Raw genomic sequence first — 24,340 nt, forward strand, 5'->3', positions numbered from 1 at the left:
AAAACACCATTTTATTCTGCATGACTTATCTGTTATCTTCTATGTTACCTGTGGCTTTTCTCCTTTTTTTTCCAGCTTGAATGGCTGCCCCTGTGGCTACACAGCAGCATATTTATATAAACTATAGTAGAGTTTTTGAGGCAAAAGCACCAGTTTTACCAGTGCAGGACAACAGTACATTATATTTAAATTACTTTTCAACACTTTCATTCTTGGTGTTAGCTTTCCTTTAAGATATTCTGTGCATTAAGATACCAAGAAATGTTATAGTTTTCTATAGTATATACAGGAGCAGTGGCCGCTCTAAGTTGTAGCTCCCACCCTTCCCAGTTATAGTCAGGTGATCCCAGTGGAGTCAATAAAAGGGCATCATTTTGGAGTTTCTGACCTTGAAAGCAAGCAAGTAAGTTGCAGGTAAAACTCAGTCCCTTTGTTAAATGTATATTGAAGCAGTAGAATTCTTAATGAATCAGATAAAAGTGAGTGTAGGACTGGCCAGACCAGGGATGATGTAAGTGGCCAGCTTGAAGTATATTGCAATATATGGACAAACAACCACTGTTTTGCTTAAAGGGAAGGGCATTTCTTGGTAGCTTAATGCACAGAATGTCTTAATGTTCTATATATATATTGATAATGGGTGCAAAGGACCTCTTGTTATAATGTACATCATACCTTATGGCATTTGATGTCTTAATACAATTACCAGAAGGAGTTAATCTTCCAAGAGTTTTGTTTTTTGCATATTTAATCATTTCTGATCAATAACTGTGCAACCCCTGTGTATGCTTTTACTCTATACAATTAAAATCATTACTCATGTCTCTGAAACAATAATTTCCTTTCTGTAATGGCACAGCCTCTTCAGGTTTTCTTTTCAGAGCTTTAAATTGAAATTTTGTCCTGCAGATCATTGTTTAAGGATTCAAACGGAACACTGGACAAAAATGCAAGATTTTCTGCAATCTACAGACAGGACAGCAACAAAATTTCAAATGAAGACATGCTTAAGCTGCTTGCTGATTTTCGAAAGTATGTGATACTGGCAATTACCAGACATTTTAAATGTTAAGGCAGGCTGTAAAGTATTATGGGATTGTTTATTAATTAATTAAAACATTGAATATCCATTACATCACAAAATAGTTTATATAAAAATCTGAAAACACTGAGGCATTTGGTACTCTGTAAAGTAATTTATGGAGAATATCTAGCATACCAGAACAGATAGCATGTCCATGTGTTATTGGATTGCAAAGATATTTAAACAGGGACATAAATATTAGGGATGCACCTAACCCACTTTATTGGGTTTGGCCGAACCTCCGAACCCATCCCAAGGAAAAAAAATTTCCCCCTAACATTTAACCCTTCCGAATGCTAATTAGCACATGCTTAATTATGCTAATTCGGATTCAGTTCGGCCATGACCATGGATTCGTCCGAAACCAAACCCTGCCAAAGAAGGCCAAATCCTAGCTGAATACTGAACCAAATCCTGGATTCAGTGCATCCCTACTATATATCTACATACACTCAGCCTTCCAGTAATATTAAACATGCAAGTAGCTGAAACAGCTAAATTGAAATAGGCAAAAAAGATCACAAGAAAATAAGAACTGGCCCTTCATTATTATGCATATGCAGTATGTATTACGAGCTCCCAGGTTCCAACACTGTCTCTGTAGACATGATTAGTAGTATTTCTGTTGGATTTTTGTAGGATTTATTGGAGACTTAGCAAAGTAGAATATTTTATCTCTGGTAATCAGTGTATAAAGATTTTGTGGCTTAATTACCTGCCATTTATTGACATCGACTTACCTTACATCTGATTGAGTTAACTGGGTTAAGCGACAATGTGCGGTTCCCAGCAGCAGCACTGTGACAATTTAAGTGTTGGCACAACACATCACTGATACATTAAAGGAACAGTAACACCAAAAAATGAAAGTGTATAAAAGTAATGACAATATAATGTACTGTTGCCCTGCACTGGTACAACTGGTGTGTTTGCCTCAGAAAGACTACTATAGTTTATATAAGTTAGCTGCTGTGTAGCCATGGGGGCAGCCATTCAAGCTGGAAAAAAGGAGAAAAGGCACAGGTTACTTAGCAGATAACAGATAAACCCCCATTACATGGGGCTTATCTACTAGTTATCTGCTATTTAACCTGTGCCTTTTCTCCTTTTTTCAAGCTTGAATGGCTGCCCCCATGGCTACACAGCAGCTTATTTATATAGTAGCTTTTCTGTAGCAAAAACACCAGTTTTTTGCAGAGCAACAGCACATTATATTTTAATTACTATAAAACACTTTAATTTTTTGATGTTACTGTTCCTCATCAAAGCAGATATTGCTGTCTATACCAAGTTTTAACTTTCCTTTACTAAATGCTGAAACAGTTAGGAATCTGACTGCATTGCGTTTTGTATTTTGTGAATACCATAGAGATGCAGTTGCATCTCAGTTTAATAATCTGATCAACTTCATAACTGTATGTCAGCAATTCTGGGGGTGCTGTAAGATGCCACTGACAGACGCTATTTATCGGGCCTGTTGCAGACTGTTTGGGCCTCTGTGTATATGGAATGCTAGGGCCTTTTCTGAATCCATATCCAGGGTGGGGTATATTCCGATCTAGTAGTTATCTGTTAAGCAGCCACAACAAAAGAATCTAGTCCTGATACATGAGCTGCAAACATTTATGCTTTCTGGCTTTACACCAAACCTGCCAATCAAATAGCATAATGAGAACAGAAGAGAAGTGTATTATAAACCATTTACTTAAAAAGGAGGAAAACCAGAGAGCATCCAGAAAAACCAGTAGCTGTTGGTCGAAATGGGTATTTAGTTTTATATTAAACTAACATTTTAAAGATTTGTTATTTGAAAACATAAATCATAAAATCATAAAATATTTGTGTGGTGCATCCCTAAACAAGCAATACAGTGGTACAAGAGCACTGCAGCATTTCAGTGCAAAACTGCTCATGCATGCAGTTTCCAGCTGAAATTAGCTCCATGAAATTAACTTTGCTGAATGCAGTCCAGTATCCACCCCATATGGCAGTGCCCTAGAGCATTTCTGTCCAACTTCTGTGGTGCAGAGGGCCAGAATTTCTCTAGTAAACATAGTTGAGGGCCACTAATGGAAGCCAGTTTTGACCACTCCCCTTTTTTTAAACTGCACCCACTTCAAACCACACCCACACAAGCTTTTAAGACCATGCCCACATTAAAGGTGGTAGCACTGCAAAAACCCAAATGCTTGGTGCTCACTGCGGGGATATCAACATCATTCATTTGTGAAAGAATTTTATTATGTCGTATTAAGACACACCCTTAAATCCATATGCCTCCTCCCCTGTGGATAGCACCGCAACCCCCAATACATACTTACACACCTTAGAGACCATTTAATTTCCAACTGCTTACAAACTCTCAGCAAAACCCCTGCTAGGTTCACCTCCCTCAAGCAGCATAGGGCAGGCAGTACTTACAGTGACACAATGCTGGCAGTGCTTCTACAGTCTGAGGTGTGAAGAGGTGAACAATGTGGATGCTTACAGTCTGAACCTGAGGTGTGCACACTGCAGGCGATGAACAATGCAGAGATTAAAAGGTGTGAACACCACAGGGGATTACATGTTTAAACAATACAGGGGGATTACAGACTGAATCTGAGGTGTGAACCATGCAGGGAGACAGCTAACCTCAGTACTGATACCATTTAAAGCTTACACAAAGTTAAGCCATCAAAGCGGCCAGACAGGTGGGGGGCCACACAGAGGGGGCTGCGGGCCACCAGTTGGACAGCACTGCCCTAGAGTATACATATATTGTCAGCAGATTACTAACCCAGATACTCTTGTATTTCTAGACCTGAGAAAATGGCCAAGCTTCCAGTTATTTTAGGAAATTTAGACATTACAATCGACAATGTATCTCCTGACTTTCCAAGTAAGTTGTGAAAAGAGTACTTAGAAAATGTATATGTTTAGTTTTTTGATCTGTTTTTAATAATGTTCATTACTTTTTAGACTATGTTAACTCCTCATACATTCCCATGAAACAGTTTGAGAACAGTGCAGAGACAACAGTAACTTTTGAAGTAGAAGAATTTGTACCCTGCATACCTAAACACACCCAGCCTTTCACCATTTACAACAATCACTTGTATGTTTACCCAAAGCACTTGAAATATGATGGTCAAAAGGCATTTGCCAAGGTAAGTCTTGACAAGGTACCCTCTTCTTACTATTCTGATTGCAAATTTGAAATTTGAAAAGCTAAGTCTTGGCAAATTTCCTGTTGTACTGAATTCATGTATTAAACAAAAAAAAAAGACACAATTGATAGTAATAATATTTAACTGCGTACCTGCCATAGATAAAAAAAACTATAGTGCCAGCATCTAAATACCAGACTTCCAGCACAGTGAATTGTACAGTTAGGGGCATTTTTATTAAAGTGTTAGCCAGCATCAACGGTGACCAGCAGCCAATAAGCAATTTGATTTTAACACCTACAAGTTAGAAAACAAAAGCAAAGCTCTGATTGGCTGCTATGGGCAAGATCACCAGTAATGTTGGCTTACACACTGTAAGAAATATGCCGCCTAATCTTTGATCTATTCCATGTATCATGTTGTCTAACAAAGGGGCATGACAAGATGAGAAAGAACTGGAAGATAAGAGAGAAGTTTAACTTAGGGCTCTGGCACACGGGGAGATTAGTCGCCCGCGACAAAACTCCCTGTTCGCGGGCGACTAATCTCCCCGGATTGCCATCCCACCGGCGAAAATGTAAATCGCGCAAGTTGCCTTGAGAGGAAACTTGCGCGATTTCAGTGAAATCGCTCTGCCGTGTATGCCATCCCACCGGCGATTTACATCTGGGATGGCATTTGGGGGAGATTAGTCGCCCAAGACACAGGAGATTTGTCGCTGGCGACTAATCTCCCCATGTGCCCGAGCCCTTAAGGTGGCCATGTGGTAGCTGATAAAAGCTACCAACTCTGTCCATACAGACAGGGGTGAAAGTTAGAACTCACAATTTGATATATACTCTTCTGAAAATCCCATAAGAATGAATAGAACATGAGTGAGTTTTTATGTACTGTATTAAGCACCAAACTCACGTTTTGATAAATCTCCCCCAAAGAGTTGACAACCATTCAGGCCTGTCTTACAGATATCTGGCCAGAAATTGGTCATATATCAATCATATGTGAATAATGCAATATAACCAGAACACAAATTGCTCTCTTTCCTTACTCATATATACCAATTAACCATGCTCCCATGGATTGATTTGGTTGAGTAAGGTTACCAGATCACATGGAAATTCAGGGACACATCTAATAAATGCAGATTAAATTGGAATCAGTGTAGCCCTCCTAGCTGGATTTATAAGTGATCTGTTAACACTAGGTTAGAGTGCATTGTTTTTTGTTATTGTTATTATTATATACGGCCAAAAGGCACCTACTAATAACAAGTATCGCAAATGCCTCAGTGCACAAAAATAGTAATAGATAGGGACTAAGTTTGGCACAACACATGACCTTTTTAAAAATACACAAGTGTGTTTATTCTATTTCATGCATAACCACCAAATATACCTAAAATTGCCTCCAACTAACAGACACTGCCAAAGTGTTGTCCCCATCGGTGAACGTCAAAGCCTTATAACATAGGAAAAATAAACATGCATCAAAGAAATAGCACAAAGTGGTGGATTATGTAACAAAAAGACGATTACTTCAGTATTTCATGCTGTAAAACACTACTACCTTCCCACTGGGCATGAGTTATTGTACCTGTCCTGTTTCTTGAAATAAAGTCAGTCAAGTACGTGCCTGTTGCTGGTTTGGAACCTAGCCAGCCCATCTGGGGTTTTACTCCAGAAATCCACTTGGAACTAATAACATATTTGTCAGCTACAAGTGTTAATCAGGTAAATGTGTGTCTACAATGCAAACTATCAAATTTAAATAATTTGCACCCCCGGGCCAATATTCAGCTGTTGTTGATGTCCTTATTTAATTCAGCAACTCAAGTACATACAGAGTTGTGTCACTAACTTGATGGTTAAGTGGCAAACGGCCATAATGCCAAATGTAATTTTTTTTGGAGGGGGTTTCAAGTAGTTTCAAGGCATAGCAATCCACATTATAGAATGAACTGTTATCCTGAATGTCTGGACCTGTTCTAGTTTATATTTCCGATTGTGGGGCCAGGTCTGGGTGCAGTTGTACTGCCTGTCTGTATGGTAGTTGCTCCACTGTTTTGTAACTGTAATATTACTTTGGTGATTAATCTCTTTTAAAGATATAAATGTATGTGTATATTTACTAGTTTTGTTTAATATTTTGTTTTGATTTTTTTAAGGCAAGAAATATTGCATTGTCTATTGAATTCAGAGATGCAGATGATGAGGAATCACAGCCATTAAAGGTTTGTTCTACTTCTAAGTTCTTTTTTGATCTTCGTCACTGTTTAGTATAACATTTACCATTTCCTTGTCTGTTTTCCTTAGTGTATATATGGAAGACCTGGGGGGCCTCTTTTTGTGAAAAATGCACTAGCCTCTGTTTTGCATCATCAGCAGAATCCTGAATTTTATGATGAGGTGAGTATTTTTAAGAAGCTATGCAATTTTTATGTTACATTAGTCGAATCCTAAGCATAATAATTTAGAAATATCACTTTGTGACAGTCTTGCAGATTTTCTGGCCATACACCTGGTTTTTGAGTATGTTGGGTAGAAGGCTTCTTTTTTTTTCAGACGTTTATTTTGTTTCTCTTGCAAATTGCAATTGTTTGAATGGTTGCACAAAGTTTTGGTGTATTTGTAATACACCGTAGGTAATATTTAGGTAATACATTGTGCATTATTAAATAGTTTATAGAATTTTGTTCTTAAGCTTGCATGAATGGTTGAGCAATATGTTTTCTGCATTAATTATTAATTATAAGACTAAGTGGCGCTCGCTCACAGGTGACATTTAAGTATCTCCCTATTTCAGCACAGGTGGAACTGCAGATGAACACTTTACCTTAGAGTACCCCTAAAATCTGTATTGTGATTCCTTTGAGTCGTCTTCTGGCGAATGTTTGGATATCGGTCGTACATTTAAATGAAACTAACATACAGACTAAAAGTGTAGGATAAAGCCCTTAAAATACAAATCGGAGGATGTTCTGAACTTGCAATAGTTGGCAGACACCAATCGTACGAAAGTGACTTCCATTGTAGGCCCCCAAGGATATTGCACGATATACAATACATTTGCAGATTTTTTTGTCAGCTGACTGAAATTTTGTAAGCTAACCAATCGTCATGGTATGAATATTATTGGCACGATAATTCCAGAGCCCACACACGTGTATGGCCAGCTTTTCTTAAACTAATGTGCAAATTCATCCTGTCATCAGATTAGGCAGAGATTAAACCTTTGTATACATAGCCGTGCCCCCACCATAAATGTCAATGGGAGTTGTCATGCCTGTCAGTGTGCCAAAAATTATGTAAAGGGATAAAGATGATATCTTATTAAATATATATTTTTTGTCCAAAATAAAAGAGCCGCCATACTAAATTATATTATAACAACTCCTCTTCATTTCTCCTGCAGATTAAAATTGAACTTCCAACACAACTCCATGAAAAGCACCATTTGTTGTTTACTTTTTTCCATGTCAGCTGTGATACTTCAAGCAAAGGAGGTACAAAGAAGAGAGATGTTATAGAAAGCCAAGGTACAGCCTTATTATTAGTTCTTATAACCCTTTCAGCTGCTCAGGGAAAAGAGGGTAAAAATAAACAGTTTGCCCAAAGTCTGAAAGTGAATTTCATTTGCTTATAGTTGGATATGCCTGGTTGCCCTTGCTTAAAGATGGCCGCGTGGTGACAAATGAGCAGAACATCCCTGTGTCTGCTAACCTTCCAGCTGGATACCTTGGATATCAGGAACTTGGAATGGGAAAGGTATAGATTTATTTTTTGAGCAAGTAAACTCATGTACTCTGTTTAAACCCAACTCCCAAATATAGAAAAACTCTATTTCTTGAAAAGAGAAATTGTGCTGTATTATTTAAAGACCCGAAAGAGAGAGAACTTTTGTGCATAAAGGGACAGTTTATGCCATTTTCAAAAGATTTGAACGAAACATAATTTTTGCCTATAATGAAAAACTTTAGTATAATTTATCTCTGCACTGGTAACCTAATTATCTCTCTTTCAAGGACCACACATGAATTGGCTTCAGTTTCCCCTGTTTAACACAAAAATCATATATGTATTGTGATTAAATCACTAGGCAAAAAGTTTGTTTAGCATAAGCCCTATTTATTGAACTCATGTTGAAAAGGGGCTATAATGGCCCTTTAAATGCAACTTCCATAGAAAAATTGAACAGGGTGTTTTATATTTTATGTTTTTGCAGGGTTTTTATTTGTGGGACATGAAATAAAGTAGTGGTTGCAACAAAGCTATAAAGGTTTTGGTTGTTTGTTTCTTTTTTTTACATTTCAGGATTCATCAAAAAGTGTTAATATTTTGCTGTATTGAATTGTTTTTTGTTTTTTAAGCATTCTGGCCCTGAGATAAAGTGGGTTGATGGAGCCAAACCACTACTGAAGGTTGCTACCCATTTGGTATCTACAGTTTATGCACAGGTACGTTTTCAGCTCACAAGAAATTAAATATATAATTACACAGTGACTAAACACCAGTGCCACTGCCTCTTGACCCCATGATTTCCACTTACAAATATACCAAACTTCTGAGGGAATCCTTTAACTGTCAACAATTACCATTAAAACACAGATTTATCAGTCAGGTATTAGTTAATCAGTCCCATCATTTTGTGGCTTCAGTGTCAAATGACCCACCATATTGTAGGATTTAGTTGCACAATTAAACTTGGTGTGGATTAAATCTGGTGGTGGTAGCAGTGAAAAATCAAGTCTTCACACATCAAACAATAAGCCCTTTTATGGTTTTGTTATTCTTCTTCACAGTTTATTCTTTATGCAGAAAGGGAAATTTTGATCCTTCCTTTTTTTGCCTTTTAGGACCTGCACTTGCACAATTTTTTTCAGTATTGTCAGAAAACGGAATCTGGAGTACAAGCTGTAGGGAGTGACCTTGTTAAGTATTTAAAGGTACTTGTGACATAATAAGCTCTCTTCTATATCAGTAAACCTACTTCAAGGGTGTGCAGTTACATCTGTAATTATTATTAAACGTCTATAATAACTTTTACTTTTTAAAAAAATACATTTAAATTTACAGATATGTAACAGAATGTATTCATTTAATGAATGAAAAAATCAGTTTGTGTTTGCAGCCCTGCTTGTATATATTGCTGTATGCATTAAAGATTCTGCTCCAGGCCTGGGGGAAAAAGCACTTACAGTTTTTATAACTGGGATTCTACAGAGTAACTTTTTCATAGGTTTAACAGAGAAGCATGATGTTTTCAATCCTAGGGCCTTCATGCAATGGAAGGGCATGTAATGATAGCATTCCTGCCTACCGTACTGAACCAGATGTGCAGAGTCCTGACCCGGGCTACACAAGAAGAGGTTGCAGTCAATGTTACAAGGTGAGACTTTTTTTGTGCATTTCTTAAAATGTATCCCACACTCTGAGTAAAACATTTAGCTCTAATTACTCATAGGTTACAGTAATTGCATTGGTTTTTTTTTTAAAGGTTTATTTTTTCCTTTTATTAGTAACACAAAAAAACATTAACATAAATAAACAGGTTACATATGTGGATATGGATGGTTGGTATATGGTTCGTTTTCACAATTCAGTTTAATTACACAGGTCTATCGTATCAGATACAATTCTGCTGCATGGTGTTGGGGTGGACGAGGTTCCATTTCAGGTGGTAAAAGACCCATTTGATTCGCACCACATGCCCCAAATTTTTTAAAATTTCCCTTGTGCCCCCCTGGTAGTAATTGCATTGTTTAAGCATTATAATATCCACAACTGAAAAAATTGCTTTACCCTAAGGCCAGAGTTTTGTGACTAGTTAAAATTTTGTATTGCTTTCTTAGCATATGGCCAGAATGCCCTCTGTGACAGTTGTATGAAAGCACCAGTTGTCAATCAAATCTCACCTAAAACTGGCAGTGCTTTCAGACAACTGATTTTAGGTGTTTAGGCACCACGTTTGGGCTGCTTCAAAAACAGCCAAACACCCCACATTCCAGGTATCTCAAATATGTTTTCCTATATTTCAGTAGTACAATTGAAGTTCTCTTCATTTACATGTTTTAGGGTTATTATCCACGTGGTTGCTCTGTGCCATGAAGAGGGTTTGGAGAGCTACCTTAGATCCTATGTTAAGGTATGAAATGCTTATTATTATTATTATCGTAGTGACATTAAAAATCTGACCTTCAAAATACTACTGTAACTATAATCTTTTGTTTATACTACTTCTCTTGTTCTGCTTTTAGTACGTCTACAAGGCTGAGCCTTACATCACTTCAGAATGCAAGACCATGCATGAAGAGCTGGCAAAGTCTATGACAACAATCCTAAAGCCGTCTGCAGATTTTCTAACTAGCAATAAGCTGCTTAAGGTATATAGAATGTTTCATGAGAAAGCAACCGTCTCCGTTATCTTTATTTGCAAATGCTTGTGTACATGCAAACAAGTTTAATGTGCTGGTTATGTATATAGAAGTTATAAGTGTGATAACTGCAATGAATAATCATGGGGTGCTACTCAAAAAAAAAATCTCAAGAAAGTTTTTGACCATGTGCCCTGACAGAACGTTTGAAGACGAGTGCGGCCACAGCTAACAGAATCTTTTCTCTTTTATTTGCAGTATTCCTGGTTTTTCTTTGAAGTCCTAATAAAGTCAATGGCACAACACCTTGTTGAGAATTCAAAAGTAAAAGTATGTATATGAGAAAACAATATTCTTGTAGCTCCATCTTTATGGCTATTTAATGGTGTACATTGTACATTATATTTTGGTTGGTCAGATTGTGCATCTTCTTTAGAGGTTCTTTTCTTTAGCATTCTACAATGTTCAGCACTTTGCTGCATTGGCAGTATGTGCTGTAGAAAGAATTAAACACAGCTTCCATGAGGCCATGTTGAATGAAGCAATACACCCATGTCATTTAAAACATTTTCTAAGAAATATGCAGGCATTCTGTAGATAATACTGAACTGGCTAATCTAATGCAGAACAAATTCACAGTGCTCCCAAAAATAAATAACTAGAAATATATATGAATGAATTTGTCTGAACAAAATAGCTTGTCAGTAAGTTTAATGGACTGCCTTGCCATTATGTTTAACTGAATATTTCTATAAAAATAAAGTTAATGTCAACCTTTGTTAAATTAAATAGGCCTCTCATGTAAATGTCTATACTTTTGCTCGCTTTGATGTGTTTATTCTTTTATCCACTTTAACTTTCTTTCTATTGATTTCACTTTAGCATATCTTCATATGTAATTAAATAAAGGTATGGGATCTATTATCTGGAAACCCGTTATCCAGAAAGTTCTGAATTAAGAGGAGACCATCTTCCATAGACTTAAATCAAATAACTTTAAATCTTAAAACGTATATCCTTTTTCTCTGTAATAATAAAACAGTAACTTGTACTTGTATGTTACAAAACAATACTGTTGGGTTTATTTAATGTTTAAATGCGGTCTTGGTAGACTTAAGTATAGAGATGCAGATTAGGAAAGACCCCTTATCTGGAAAACTGCAGGTCCCGAGCATTTTGGTTAACCGGTCCCATACTTGTACGTGGTCACAGTAGGAAAGACAATGCAATTTTATTTTGGTTTTTCATAGAGTTCTCTTCCTCTGAAAATCAATCAGCAATAAGGCACACTTCTATCATTCACAGATGCAGGCAACAATAATTCTCTCACTTATTCACACACAATCACATTACCACCATATCTTCTGCCTAATTTAACACTGCTTGATTCATCCACCACCATTGCAATCCTTGTAGGTAGAGTAACCATAGATGCAAGGAAAAAAACAGACTACCCAAACAGCATTCCCACCAATATATTATTGGTATGGTTTATGGTGCTATATTTGCTTTGACTAATAATCATGCATTGATGCTGTCTTTGTAATGCTAATAAAATAGTTTTGCTATTCTTTTACAAAATTCTTTTGTCAAGTATGATGTATTAAAGCAAATTAAAACTGATTGCTGCCATAAGCTAAATGTGCAAGGCCAGATCTTCTCTTCTGTGTAATTCACAGCCTGGTAACATACTGTTTTCTGCAGTTCCTTTATAACAGCCAACATGATTTACTGTCTAAAATTCCACTGCTCCAAGAATTCAAAAATGAAAAATGCACTTCTGTAAAATGGATATATTTCAGCACTCAAACTGGCTTTTAAGATTATTGTACATAAATATAAAAAAAACTGTAAATTTGTTTGAAAAAGCAGATTCTTTTAGTGTATATTACATAAACAGTTTTAGCTATAGTCTGGCACTTAGTTAAAAGACAAAAGGGGCTTAGTTGTGGGTTAAAAGCACACTTTACATCAAGGGGAAGTTATCAGCCTTGGTCTACTCTTTTGCTCATGTTTAAATCGCAAACCTAAAATGATAGCTGTCTGTTTTAACATAAATGAAAAATGTTGCTTGTTGGGTTTTAGAAACTTGCATCACTTATGTACTTGTAAAAAGTAGTGCTTCTTTATTTCACAAGAAAGGATACAATTGGTAGTGTTGAATTATTTTGGAGAACTGTACAAAAATGAAATCCCAAATTCTAAATTACTTTTCTATTACTTGCTTCTAGTTACTACGAAACCAAAGATTCCCAGCTTCATTTCATCATGCCGTCGAAACATTAGTGAACATGCTTATGCCGCATATTACACAAAAATACAAGGAAATTCCTGAGGCTTCTAGGAATGCCAATCACAGTTTGGCTTTCTTCATCAAGGTATGTTTATATGCATTTAGGATTATCACTGTTTTCATCCTTGTATGTGCTTGATATTCTCCATCCAAATGAGTTTTAGTACAGCAACACATCTCTTTGTTATAACAGTTTATTGCTATAATGTCAGCAATTTACCTTGTGTAAATAATGAATTGCATATTACATGTCTTGTAATCTGAACACAATACGTACGTTACGATAAACTAGCCCTTTAACCAAACATCTAAAATAAAATTTTTATTATGCACTCACAGAAGAATTTTGGGATTGAGAGAATATTTATTACTGGTCTGTAAGGAGGCTGCATAAGCCATACAAACCATGATAATAGAAATGTTGTTCTGAGGCCCATATCCTTGTAGGTGCTGTGCTGAGTTCCTTTCCTTTTGAGTTTACTTTCATTGCCAGATACTGCTGAAAACTTGCTAAGCTGAATTCTCATTTAATTAAGCCAATATTTATACACAACTTATAAGTTTCTGTTTATTGCCATATTAGTATAATGTAGTCTAAACTGAATGGTTGATATTAAAGGCAGTATAATCTGTAAAGCTTGATGAGATGTTGCTGTCCTTTTAATGCTTTTATGCCCTTTCAAGTGGATCACAGTTTACTGTGACTTTCATTTAATCTGCTTATTAATAATAATTGTTGCTAATTTCATAAATAGGGTTAGTGTTTGTATACATTTCTACAGCAGTGTAATATATGCATTTCTTTTTGGCTGAGCAAACTAAATATAAAAACACCCATAACATTATCCATTGTTCTCATTTTGCAGAGATGCTTCACATTTATGGACCGAGGTTTTGTTTTTAAACAAATTAACAACTATATGAGTTTTTTTGCACCTGGGGATCCAAAGGTAAGCAAATGTTTTCTTATTTGCATTACTATTTCTTCTGCTCGGATTTTGAATATCAAGCCCCTTGAGGGTATTCCCTGGAATTCTTGTTACTTGAAATGTTTACTTTCTATTGTTATCAAATGATGTATCATGTACTGTATGACAACAACCAAAGCAATATTTATATTTGGAGAACCCCATTCCTACAGATTTCTGTCACTGAGTATATTGACATATATGGCAAAGTAATTGCTACATGTTCAAAAACAAGTACTATTAAAAACTGTAATACACAATTTCAGTTCTCTTATGAAGAGCAGAAATCAGTCATTTTAAATACCACTCAACAGCTATAAATCCACTATTATAGGTTTTATGCCACTTAGAAAATAATGTCATTACAATCGCACAGTCCCACATTCTGTAAATAGATGTACCAAAAGATAGAGAGTACCTATATTGTATAGCATAAAGAAGCTGTTAGACTCCAACTTAAGTTTGCTAATACTCCATTTTCCTCACTTCCTTCTGTGTAAGAATTTGTCTAGGGCTCAATTGCCTCCCCTTTACTCTTTGGGGTTTTAGGTCTTGCTAAATGTGTAAAAAACTGTTGCAAGTATAGTATACTTCCCAGTGTTCTACCTGCTTTGCACCTTTCTTTACTATGACCCATTTTTAATTCAGCGATGTTTTGATTATTGTATGCTTTCAATACTATGCACACTTTTTCTGTTGAGTGAATCACACTTTACTTTGTTTCCTGTGCTGACCTTTAGACTCTCTTTGAATACAAGTTTGAATTTTTTCGAGTTGTCTGCAATCATGAACACTACATTCCTCTAAATTTGCCAATGCCATTTGGTAAAGGCCGGATCCACCGATATCAAGGTAGTTAGATTTCAAATACATGTACAAATGCTTAGCTTTGATTTTACATGATATTGCTTTTGTTGGGAAGCACCAGCAAGCCCTGTGTCATTTCTGAAAAATATATTGATGCACTTTTCTAGCTCTTATCAAGAACTTATACATTAGTTTGGTTATTCTTAGGATATGTTTATATCAAAACATCCTACTATGATAGATGCTTGGATAACATAAACTCATGGACCAGTTGTTTATTTTCATCTCTACTTAAGCAGTTTTTTGCATATTTGTATGTTTATATTGAGGTCAAAATGGAAGTAGTTTTCAAGATTTATTTCGTTCATTCTGTCTTCCTTACTGTGCTCTTTTCATAGATGAAAAATAATAAAATGCTGACCAATTATAGGATCTTACATTTTAAAAATGAAAGCAACAGATCACGCTTTTGTTATGCAGACTAGATCCATCTTTTGATATGAGCAGCATTTACAGCATATGCAAGATTCAATGAATACACCAAGGCACAGAGAGCTTACCACAGTCATATGCACATAATAGCAGGGAGCTCCTGGCAATAGGCAACAATTCTTTTCACTTATCTTTGTCCACTGTTTTTATTATCCAGTATACATTCCTTGTAATGCAAGCTTTCATATTCCCAATGTATAAGGTTCAAATAGCCAGGAAAAGCACAACCTCAGCATAATTTAACAAAAATATATTTACCATTTCCAGGTGTTTTTCTCAGTAATTTATATTTTCCTTATTTGTTTGCTTTCACATTTTTTTCCCTATAAATCAAGTTTTTATTCAACAGCAGTGAATCATTAGACCACCCTGTAGGTAGGTGCAGGGAGTGATGCGTTGTAACAGTGATTTTGCTATTGTCTGTTGCTCAGTAAGCATAACCAATATTTTCAGATGCAGCTGTATTTTTGCTGATTATAATCTTTTGATTCATTCAGGCATGACTGTAAAAAAGGAAACATGCACCATACAACTATCTTGCTTTTGGGTATTGCAATTAAAGAGCTGGTTCAATGAATAGAATAAAAATCCATTGGTTCTAGTTATGCTTGTTGATGTATCCCTAATTAACTGACAATTTGTACTGACTAGGAACAGGTTGGAGCTCTCTGAATAGTGGTTTTGGTCCTGTTCCCAGAAATACATTCATCAGTACATTACTTTGCTGTTATACCTAGTTCTAGTGTTTTGTTTTTACACAGAGGTCTCCAAAATGCTGCTTGCAATATAATAGGTTCATTAATTCTATTTATAATTAATCCCAAAATACCTTTTCAGATCTGCAGCTTGACTATACTCTGACAGATGACTTCTGCAAGAATCATTTCTTAGTGGGCCTCCTCCTTCGGGAGGTAGGGAGTGCCTTACAGGAATTCAGAGACATCAGACAGATTGCAATCAGTGTCCTGAAAGGCTTGATGATAAAGCATTCCTTTGATGATCGTTATTCTTCCAGGGTAAATCCACTTTGTACAAGTTAATGTAAACCACATCATAGCTCCATAACATTTGCTATTTGCTGTACATCTTCGCTTCATACCAGTGGAGGAGAGTTCCACCAAATGGCATTGCAAGTTTTAATTAATTTTATTCTGACTTGTTGCTCTTTACCTAAGGTAGACAACATCAATTGATTGAGACCAGATTTTTCTGCATTCAGGATTGGTGCCTGCTTCCAGAGCTTAAAATACACTGCATGTCAAATGGAAATTGAGTGGCCATGAATACAGTGGCTAGAGGGGCAATGACAAGTATAACGCATATTATTATATAAACATCTAAAAACATTAAAAGTTCCTAATTACAAGTTTTCGAGAGCTGCATGATAAAAAAAATTTAAAAAAGAAGCAGCTAGTATGACTAATTAGTTGACTGTTTAAGCACATGCGTATCATTTGTATGTACTTGCATTTGTAACGGTTCCGCACTGTACTTAAATCATGTTTCTGCATAGCAACGCATAATTTAAGAGGTCGATATACATTCATAGAAACCTATATAAGCATTAAAGAAAAAATTGGTGTTGCTCAAGAAAGGGACTGCAAAGTAAAAATAAAGAATGGAGTCCAGGACTGTCCACAAACATTTCATTAGACCATCCTTCACATTATTCAGATTTTAAGTAAAATGTGGGAAATGGGTGATATTTAAATACAGCATGTGTTTTCAATATAATGCAACCAATTTACAGATCCTATGGAAACGTAATACTTCATCTGGTAAAGCCCAATTTCATGACACAGTATGGACACCCCTGCTTTAAATATTGGCAACATGATACTCGGCACTTCCACTTTGTGAAATCTGTAAGGCAGGAGTGTTTCCAACTCAAATGCCAGTCCCAAAATCAGAGAGGACTTCTCAGACTGTTCAGACTTTCAGAATGTCTATAGAAATATGTAGCCAGTAGGTCATTTGTATTTTTGTAACATCAAACACCAATGAGCAGTTCAGTGGAAATATTTGTGCTTTTGGTCGTCTTCCCATTTCATGAAGAATGCATTAGATGTTTTAGTCTCGCAACAGTAATTGCTGGCAGAATCAGCTGATGAATTGTCAGATCAGGTTTTTATTGTATAAATATCAGTTAAAGGGAAAGTATACACCATTTTTTCCTTCCCAGCAGGGGAAGCTTTGGAGATGTTCCACAAAATCTTATTTATCCATATATTTTGGTTGTTTCATGGAAGCAGCCATCCTGATGCTTGTCACAGCAACCAGTTCAATCTTATCCATAGACTGTTTATGAAACAGTGACCACTGAACACCTACACAGTGATGCATGAAAAATATATTTTTGCTTTCATTAATCTACCTTCCCCTGGCTCAAAAAAGCTTATCATTGATTGGTTGCAGTAAGTTACTGCTCAGGTGCAAATTTCCCTGCTGTTCATAAATGAACCCCAGTACCTCTCAGACGTGTGTAACCAAATTTCATTTTACAAGTCTCAATCAACCTGTACAATGTGTTTTATTTTTCAGAGTCAACAGGCAAGACTAGCCACACTCTACCTTCCTTTGTTTGGCCTTCTAATTGAGAATGTACAGCGGATTAATGTGAAAGATACTTCTCCATTTCCTGTAGCCCATAATGTAAGTTTGAAAGTACAGTTTGCTGAAAAAATTACATTTTTGTGAGGAAAACGGTTTTTGCCTAGATAGCTTCATTGCTTTATTGTGTAAAGGATAAAGATGGTTATACAGATATAGGACCTGGGGTTTTCTGTAATGTGGGTCTCCATATTTTAAAAAATCATGTAAGCATTAAATAAACCCAATATGACCGTTTGCCTCCAGTAAGAACTATTATGTCTTAGTTGGGGTCAAATACAAAGTTCTGTTTTATTGTTACATAGAAAAAGGAAATCAGTTTTAAATAATTTAAATTGATTAAAATAGAGCCTATGGGAGATCGCAGTCCCGTAAGTTAGAGATTTCTGGATAATGGGTTTCCCATGGATAATCCCATTCCTGTATTGTGAATGTGTGAAACAAAATATGTATCTAGATTTTAGATTGAAGGATAAGTCTGCTTTGAATAGGCCATGGCTGTAAAATCCGAGTATCTTTCTGCTGGTTAGAATATACACCATGGGGCATATATATTATAGTGTGTAAGCCAATATCACCAGTGATGTTGCCCATAGCAACCAGTTATATGCCCTTAGATGTCACAAGGGCCCACACACTGGTTTGTCAACTATCTTATTTGAAAACCCGCAGTATGTTTTCGATAGCCTCTTCTCTTCTTGAAAGCCTCTACTCTCCAGAAACATTGTTGGTAGACATTGTTTCATTTATTTACAAGGTCTTTATAGTTTGGGCACTGATGTTTATTGATAATGCCTTCCTTACAGTCAGCTTTCAGTTTATCCCACAGGTGTACAGTTGGGGTTGGTACAGACCTTTGTGTTTCCTCGCGAGGCAATTTGGGGGAGATTTGTTGTCCATGGTAGTGAAGATTTATCATGGGCGACTAATCTCCAAGTGTGCCATTCCCCTAAGAGAGTAAAGAAAACCACAATCACTTTGTCTATATTAATTTAGGTGTAGAAGACATATTCACATTTGGCTTGTGTTAAACATTTCTGCTTAAATGTTTTGCCACTGACAACAAAGGTGTTCATTGGGACTTTTGTTCCCTTTATGTTTAACTGTTAGTCTTTTTATATTTTAAAGAGCATGAAAGATGAAACACTTTCAACTGTGACTTCTGCAAACCCATTGGTGACACCTCAAAAACCAGGCAACACATTGGATAACAACCTACATAAAGATCTTTTTGGTGTTATTTCTGGAACAGGTCAGTTTTTTTTGCATCTTGAGTCTAGAATCTAATCAAGTCAATGCAAACTAGCCCTATCTAAGTTTATGGTTTGTGGGCACCTCCTTTCTGTTTCTTGTAAATACCACTTTGGTTTTTCAACAGCCAGGCAACATCAGAGGCCTCTTTTGTAAACTCTTGAGTACCTAAGGTCATCCCTTTCTTGCAGGTCTGCAAAAACTGTGCCTCTGGCATTTTAAATTAAGCTGAGTGGCCCGTTGGGGCTAGTGGGTTGCTTGTTAAATTGGTGCACTTGGCCATTCTGTGCATACCAATAGCACTAATAAGCATGCCTGAAACACTAGGACTGCTGTAGGTGCTCAGAGCTGATGATACAGCTAATGATGTTTAGCTCTCTGGAAACACCCAAAACCATAATTTTAGCTGCATGCATTTTGGGCAGAAGTTATTGGGCAAGTCTTTAAAACTATAATAACATTTTATCTTGCAGTCTAGCTATGTACAAAGAATGGCTGCCGATTATCAGTAGCAAAAAATAATTGTTCTCTATTTTTATAACATCTGGAAGTAATATATCGTTAATCCAACGATTTGGTAGTTTTTCTTTGTTTTTACTTTATTTTCTTTTGCCTAAACCCACAAACAAACCACATTCAAGCATGCAGCTGCCAGAACTTAATTAAAGCCTTTCGTGAAGTCATCATTGAGAATGTTTAAAAGAAAACCATAGCATTAGTACAGCAGGGTTTTTGTTTTTTTTAAATAAGCCTTTAGTCTACAGGCTATGGTTTATATTGCATTTCTTTTGGGTTGTTACTTTTTATAATATAAATATGGTGCTTATTTAGTATTTGTTTATGAAGATAAAACTGTGTATTGCGTAGGTTAAAATTCAGCAAGGGAGATTGGTATAACTTTGCATGGTACATTATTTGTAAGTATATACAAAAAAAGGGTTTTGTTTTGTTATTTTTCAGGTACCTTCTTAATATATATCGCATTTGGCCTAGACATAACATAACTGCTTTTTCTTTTATTTTTAAGCTTCACCACATACCTCATCTACTCCCAACATAAACAGTGTGAGAAATGCAGACTCCAGAGGATCCCTCATTAGCACTGACTCAGGAAACAGTCTTCCAGAAAGAAATAGTGACAAGAGTAGTTCTCTAGACAAGGTACAGCTTTACTGTAATATAGGTAAAAAGACATAAGCCAGTACAGATATTAAGTACAGCTCCAGTGTGGCAATCTCTTATCACTGACATTTTGGGACTCTGAGATCTTTTTTCAACAGTCACATTTAGTTGAGGTGCTGCACTTTTTGTATCTTGGGCAATATGGCTTTTGCTAACTTAAGGGGCAGACTGAGGGCTGGGTCACTGGAACCTTTGTTTATTATGCAGCCTATCGGTCACCAAGTCATACACAATATTAAGTACAATTTCTACAGAATACTAAGAATGGAACAGTTTGCATGCTGTAGACAAACCTTGCTACAGCATGTCTTTTGTGTGTCTACATCTCCTAATGCTACTTTAGTTCCCTGTGTTTGTTTAGGAGATCAGGATGCAAGCTTCTATGCAAAATACACTTCATTGAGAGTTTAAAAAATATTTTTTTTTGCTCCTTGCATTATACATATGCATGTGAGATTTTTTTTGTTTTTCAGTGTTTGTTGAGTATAAAAGCAAAGTGCCAAATGTCAAACACAATTTTTCCCACAGTGGCAGGTTTCTGAATTTATATGTCCTTCCCCTTGTGTCTATGTGGGTTTGTGTGGGTACTCTGTTTTCCTCCCACACTTGGAAAAAAAAACATACAGGCAGGTTTATTGGCTCCTGATAAAACTGTCCATAGTGTGATGTGTGAATGTTATAGGAACCTTAAATTGTAAGCTCCACTGGGGGCAGGGACTAAAGTGAATGATGTATAATCTCTGTAAAATCGTTCAAAGCAGGCACTCATGTCACAGTCCAGCAAAAGAACACCTGGGTGCAGTATTAGAAATCAGTATAATAAATGTAGAAACAAATGTCGCACTCACAGGACTTACTGAAAAAATAGAAAGTTAATTTATTGTTACAAATGTCAAACTAACATTTCGGCTGTCTCCACAGCCTTTCTCAAGGCCCGTGGAGACAGCCGAAACATTAGTTTGACGTTTGTAACAATAAATTAACTTTCTAATGGGGATGGGGACCAAAACGTTACGTCGACTGTTCATGCTATTTTAAATATACGTTCTCACTTTTCACAAAAAATCCGGTGTTGCTGGTCTTTTTTTATACTATTGGAACCCTTTACCGAGCACCCGAGGTATGATATGTAGCGGTGTGCCATCCTTTGTGTATATATATAAGATCTAGCAAATGTTATACATAAATAAAAGGTATGGTTGCATTTCCATTGACAAGGTAATTATTTGCTTTGTGTTTGTGTTAAGGATTATCAGCTCTTATCACTGGTATAAGGGCATGTGCAGAACTCTAACATTTCCTCCTCACATCCAACATGCCTTCACTGTGCAGAAGGACAGACTTATCCGGAGGCATTCTGCACATGCCATATGGTCGACTGGAGAGGAAGAAGAATGCACACTATCTACTAAGAGAAATCGCTTTACTGTGGATTTCTCAATCCTGACTGTGCCACTGCTGCCAGAAAATATATTGCATGTTGCTTCTCAGATTCAAGAAGTATTTCAGTTTTCTGTCTTGTTTGGTTTGCAGTAGTTTGGCCATTTCATTATGATGTGCTTCGAATTTTTGCCACATAGATGCATCATTTCTGCAGAGTATTGCTTCTGTTGAAAAGGGCCTGAGGTTTTTTTTTTTGTTTTGTTTTTAAATAAAAAGAGGTAGAGGCTGCTTTGTTGGAGTAAAAGAAGCCAAACTTACCTGACAATATAAAGGATAAGCAAACTTACTAGAGTGTCTCACTGTGGTCTCCCCAATACTTGTACAGGCTACTTGTACAGGCTACTTGTACAGGCTACTTGTACAGGCTGTGCTGCCATTGCAGAGAACTGTTTGTTTTACTATTAACTATTGCCCTTTATTAACTGGTTTAGTTGATGCTTTGTGGCAAAACCTGACCGCTGTGTGTGTTTGCTGTGGTGCAGCAGTGTCCAGCTTTTATGGTCTTCCCAAAATTCCCATGACAGTCAAGGAGTCAAAGAGCTGCATGTCTGACATTCTTGCAGTCTTTTTTGTCACAGTTCGTGATCAGTGCAGGTTTCCTTCATGCCTTGGGGTCGAACGGCTTGTTGGTTTGAGGTAGCTGGCAGCCCTTGCCTCAGAGTAATCAATAAAATGAATACAGCCTTCCCCACAGAAGACTCACTGATGCAGGGTTGACAAACGATAGTTTTGAGTTTACACTACTGCGTGTGTTTGTTGTGCTTTTCCTCACTTTTTCCAGTTTGTATAATGCAGTGAATTACATTTCCCAGTTTCTTCTTTTCTTTGTATCTGGCACAAATCGTAATTTTTTTTTTTGTCTTTTTGTCTTACAACCAGCATGGTGGTTCTTTAGGCAACTCCTTAGTACGCTGCGACAAGTTGGAGCAATCAGAAATTAAAAGCCTATTAATGTCTTTTCTTCATATCCTGAAAAGCATGTCAGATGGTATGTATACTTTTCTGGATATGCAATATGCTAATAAATACTATAATATTAAAATAGTATAGTTATAGTATGTTGACCGATTACAAAAAAAAAAAAGAAAAAACACTCTCCTTGGTGTTTATAATGTAAATGCTTTCCCAGTCCTTTCGGTTAAAAATACTTATACCAAAAGATGATTTATATAATATTAAGTGCCTTTTACATCTTCTACCTTGAACCACCATTTTGTGATGGTGGGTGTGCTCGCTCAGAGATCACCTGACAGAAAATAATGCAGCTCTAACTGTATCAGAAGAATTATGTCAGTAAATGAGTGCGGTCATTAATTGGCTGATATAATCTATCCTATAGTATTGAAAATGGCAAGTTTCTATTTAGGATTATCCAGTGGCACATGCTACGAGAAAATGTATTTAATTAATTGATTTAATTAAATTAATTTTTATGAAAATGGTTTATTTAGGTGAAACTGGTTTTACATATGTTGCTGTTTTATGTTATATATTTTAATTGAGACCTGCAATGTTCATAGTTTCATAGTTAATAGTGCTGCCCAGGTGTCATGCTATGTGGTAAGGAATCCTATCATAAAAGGCATTATTTGGATTTTTCTTTTATAATTAAATAAAAAATAAATATTCATTCTTTTATCAGATGCATTATTTACTTATTGGAACAAAGCATCTACATCAGAACTGATGGATTTTTTCACAATATCTGAGTATGTATAATTTATTACGATTTCTAGGTTTTATTTGGAAATTCATTTTTATGTAAATTGTGTAAATATAGTAGTATGCTTTCTTTCTGGAAAGAAGTACATCATTCTGTATAAAAAATTGTTTTAGGTGCATAGTTCTTAAATGTATTAGATTGGATTTGGAGCTATCACACATGATGACTCACATTTATTATCTTTATTTGCATTTTATGTATTTTATTTCCAGCAAGTTTATTCTAATCTTGATCTTTGCAGAGTATGTTTGCATCAGTTCCAGTACATGGGGAAGAGATACATAGCCAGGTATAGTGTAATATATAACTGCTTGGATGTCTTTATTTCCTGGTATATAAAGATTTATACAACACTATACTAAGGTTTTAGATTTGTTATTATAAATAGATTTTTTTATATTTGGGTAATATGTTTTTTTTTCCAGAGATGCTCATTTATTGACAATGGGAAAAACTTTCCAAATGAAAACTGAAAGCAGTCCTGACTGGCTGCTATGGGTTACTGCACTTGGGCAATCTTTCATTGGGGCTATATTTTTGCTTATTCTATATTTAGCACCTAAAACAACTGCAGAGCCTAGTAAACCCTTTAGGCACATGCCATGCAGTTTGATTGCTAATGTCCTCTTTAACAGCTAATTAAAATATCCTTTTCTGCCAATTTTTTTTTTTTTTTTTTTACCTTGAATGGCTAAGGTGTTTCTAAAGGTGGCCAAACATGACATGTTATCCCCAGCCCTTTTGGCCAGGGGTATCACCAAGCATTTCCTGTAAGCTGCTCACCTTTGCACCTTCCCACACCATATTCGCCATAATAGAACACTTTTTTACAGAAATCTATAGGACCCCACTCATCTGTACTTGCAGATGAACATAGTCCTATTGGCTTTTGTAACTATTATTTTATTAGGGCATGCAAGGGGCAAGGTTTTAGGCACCTAATAATTTATATATATTTTTCCTGTCTA

At 36.1% G+C, this 24,340-nt stretch overlaps 1 protein-coding gene across 16 annotated transcripts in view; it reads left to right on the forward strand.

Annotated features, from left to right (window-relative positions):
• dock9 (dedicator of cytokinesis 9) overlaps positions 1–24,340 on the forward strand; it is a 150,761-nt gene that overhangs the window by 97,311 nt on the left and 29,110 nt on the right. For all 16 annotated transcript variants that reach the window (XR_004221352.1, XM_031897058.1, XM_018091079.2 and 13 more), the window contains exons 15-37: positions 910–1,032; positions 3,886–3,965; positions 4,046–4,233; positions 6,398–6,463; positions 6,546–6,638; positions 7,645–7,768; positions 7,876–7,997; positions 8,600–8,686; positions 9,086–9,175; positions 9,503–9,618; positions 10,305–10,374; positions 10,487–10,612; positions 10,862–10,933; positions 12,835–12,981; positions 13,763–13,846; positions 14,605–14,716; positions 16,001–16,179; positions 17,705–17,815; positions 18,902–19,025; positions 20,052–20,185; positions 22,529–22,637; positions 23,292–23,358; positions 23,614–23,661. Coding sequence is in view for 15 of the 16 variants with exons in the window: in XM_031897058.1 (XP_031752918.1) it covers positions 910–1,032; positions 3,886–3,965; positions 4,046–4,233; positions 6,398–6,463; positions 6,546–6,638; positions 7,645–7,768; positions 7,876–7,997; positions 8,600–8,686; positions 9,086–9,175; positions 9,503–9,618; positions 10,305–10,374; positions 10,487–10,612; positions 10,862–10,933; positions 12,835–12,981; positions 13,763–13,846; positions 14,605–14,716; positions 16,001–16,179; positions 17,705–17,815; positions 18,902–19,025; positions 20,052–20,185; positions 22,529–22,637; positions 23,292–23,358; positions 23,614–23,661 (2,472 nt within the window). In the remaining variant the exon portion in view is untranslated. The remainder of the gene's footprint in view (positions 1–909; positions 1,033–3,885; positions 3,966–4,045; positions 4,234–6,397; positions 6,464–6,545; positions 6,639–7,644; positions 7,769–7,875; positions 7,998–8,599; positions 8,687–9,085; positions 9,176–9,502; positions 9,619–10,304; positions 10,375–10,486; positions 10,613–10,861; positions 10,934–12,834; positions 12,982–13,762; positions 13,847–14,604; positions 14,717–16,000; positions 16,180–17,704; positions 17,816–18,901; positions 19,026–20,051; positions 20,186–22,528; positions 22,638–23,291; positions 23,359–23,613; positions 23,662–24,340) is intronic.

Source organism: Xenopus tropicalis, chromosome 2, assembly GCF_000004195.4.
Source record: "Xenopus tropicalis strain Nigerian chromosome 2, UCB_Xtro_10.0, whole genome shotgun sequence".
NCBI lineage: Eukaryota > Metazoa > Chordata > Amphibia > Anura > Pipidae > Xenopus > Xenopus tropicalis.